General features: G+C 61.2%; 1 protein-coding gene across 2 annotated transcripts in view; it reads right to left on the reverse strand.

The window, feature by feature from the left end:
* Positions 1-2,543, reverse strand: part of ITIH3 (inter-alpha-trypsin inhibitor heavy chain 3) — a 13,843-nt gene that overhangs the window by 3,288 nt on the left and 8,012 nt on the right. For both annotated transcript variants that reach the window (XM_027768607.1, XM_006169303.3), the window contains exons 13-16: positions 2,235-2,374; positions 1,379-1,533; positions 667-669; positions 103-135 (exon numbers count right to left, since the gene is read on the reverse strand). In XM_027768607.1, the coding sequence (XP_027624408.1) occupies positions 103-135; positions 667-669; positions 1,379-1,533; positions 2,235-2,374 (331 nt within the window). The remainder of the gene's footprint in view (positions 1-102; positions 136-666; positions 670-1,378; positions 1,534-2,234; positions 2,375-2,543) is intronic.

Consider the following 2,543-nt stretch of genomic DNA (forward strand, 5'->3'; position numbering starts at 1 on the left):
CCCCCCCAGTCTCCTCAGGACACGGTCCCTCTGTCTGTCCCAGAGAGCTGGCTCAGGAGGGAGCACAGGGCAGGACAGCAGCAGCAGGCGGCATGTACTCACCCATCCAAGACCTGCTGGGGGTCAGGGGTGTACCTACAAAGAAGCAGGTGTGAGCAGATCTCGGGATTCCTTTGCCCCCAACCCCAGACCTTCTGCCTGTCTTGAGACCCAAGCCTGGCAGAGAGGGAGCTGTCACTCTCAGTTTAGCCTTCAAGAGTGGGGACATGCTCCTTATAGGGTTGGTGACAATAGGAGTGTCATTGAATGCTAGGGGCGTGGCATTTTGATGTGGCCGAAGGGCTTGTGTCCCAGGAATACCGCTCCCAGCAGTCAGGTCTGGCACCCCAGGGCACAGTCAGAAAGGGTTCCGCGGGATTGAGAGAGCGTAAGTGGCTGACATGTAAGAAGTTGCTCATTTTTGCAGGTTAGAGAATATTCTCATACTGAGGTCTTTCCTTGGCCAGGGGGAGCCACCCCCAGTCAACTGATGGGAACCCTGAGGCTTTGTGAGGGGGGCACTCATAATTTGGCAATAGAACTGGTACCCCAGCTTGCTCGGAAAGGCCTCCACAGTTCCCTCTGGTCTCCTGCCCGCAGAGCCCTCTGTCCCCACCTGGAGCTTACCATCTGAGCATCCACAGGCACGCAGGGGAGGAAGAGAAGAAATGCATTAGAAGCTGGTGTGACAAGTGGGAGTGCCCAGAGGGGTCCAGAGCTCCCTGCTGTGCCAGCCAGCCCCAGCCTTTGGGTCCCCAGCATGTGACTCTGTCCCCACTGCTATCTCCTGGAACCAGGGGCTTCTGGAAGCCAGTGGCTTGGCTTGGCTTAGAGCAAGCTCTTTGCCTTCCCATACCTCCCAGTGCTAACCCCTACATACACCCGCACCCTGTGCCACTGGGCCCCCCATGGTGTAGTGCAGGCTGGGGTCTGATTGCAGAGGCTTGGCCACCTCTGGCTCTCAAGGCCTGTCCCTCCTACAGTCCCCAGCTGCCTGGTAGCTCATTCCAGGCCCAACTTGCAGGTTGGAAGTGCTGCTTCTTGTCTAACTGAGCCCTTCCATGCTGCCGCCCTGGTTCCTGTGTTTGCAATGGCCTCTGGCGATGCACCCCGTTTCTTCGCATGCCTCTTTGCACGATGGCCACTGTCCATGCTGACGGCTCTACTCTCCCACGCCCCCTCCCAGCCCTTGTCCGGTGTTCTTTCCAGTCCACCCAGACCAGACCCTCTTTGGCAGGTCTGGGCCTCCCCTGTCTGGCCCACTCCTATGCTGGGCACCCCTACGGCCCAGCTCCTACAAGCAGGTCTCCAGGTTCTGGCCTCCACCATCCATGCCCACCTTCCCCTGGCTTGTCGGCAATGGCCGCCTGGTCCTCATTGTCCTCAGGCTTGGTCACCACCATGGAGGTCAGCGGAGTCACAAAGTGGTACTTGAGGGACAGGTCCAGGGCCTGGGCCGTGAGGTTCTCCTTCTCTTCGCCATGGGCGTTCTTGCTGTGAGGCAGGGCCAGTCAGGAGAGTCACCCAGAGAACAGCTCCCTGCCCACCTTCCCCTGCAGGGGCTTCCAAAACCAGACCATGAGCCCTCTCTCCACCCCCACCAATTGTGAGGTCCTCCAGGGGTCTCAGAAAAGACTGCTTCACCAGTGCCCAGGGACACATGATCGAGCCCTGGGTTCCTCTCTGGGCCTCGGCTTCCCCACCTCTGCAATGCAAGGGGCTCAAAATGCTACTGCCACTGTCACTCATGGCAGTGTGTGTGCCAGGCTGGGCCTGTGCTGGATTCTGTGCTTAGGGCTTCCCAGGTTATCTCAATAAGTGAAGGCCGAGTGGGCCTGGCTCTCCTCTCCAGGGCTGGGGACCCAGCCTTCCATTCTGCCCACCTCTCTGGCACCAGCCTGCTGGGCTTGGGAGCAGGGCGCTGAGGCCTCTCCTGCCCTCGAGGCACATGCAACTGTTATCCCGGGGAGCTTGCCCGTTGGGTCTCTGGATGACAGGGTGGGGAGCAGGGGCCCTGGCTCCTCACAGCCTGCTCTGTCAGCATGTCCTCAGCTGGGTCAGCAAGAGGGCAGGAGGGCTGGCCCTGGGCATGGAGGTGCCCTGGGGGAACCGGGGCTGCCCTCAGCACAGCTAGCCCAGGCAGGCTTGAGGGTGCTGGGCATGTGGGGCTGGCTAGGCGAGGTGGACGGGGTCACCGTTTCTCCAGCAGCTGCTCGATGGTCAGGTAGGCCCAGAGCCGCTCGATGAAATCCCCGAAAATGTAGCCCTGCTCCTGTAAGGCCTTCTCCATCTCCTTCACGTCCACCTCCTCTGTGAAGGTCAGGTCGTTGATGGCCTGGGGGGAGGTAGGAGCAGGCGAGGGGATGGAGGCCTGGAGCCAAGTGGGCCAGGTTTGTGGGCCACCGCTCCTGGACCATCAGCCGGGAGGCCGCAGCCCATTCGGTGCTGACCTCCAGCCCCCCCCCCCCCCCCACCACCCACCCCGCTTCACCCCCGGCCCCCCA

Source organism: Tupaia chinensis, unplaced genomic scaffold (genome assembly GCF_000334495.1).
Source record: "Tupaia chinensis unplaced genomic scaffold, TupChi_1.0 Scaffold147003_1, whole genome shotgun sequence".
In the NCBI taxonomy this organism is placed as follows: Eukaryota; Metazoa; Chordata; class Mammalia; order Scandentia; family Tupaiidae; genus Tupaia; species Tupaia belangeri.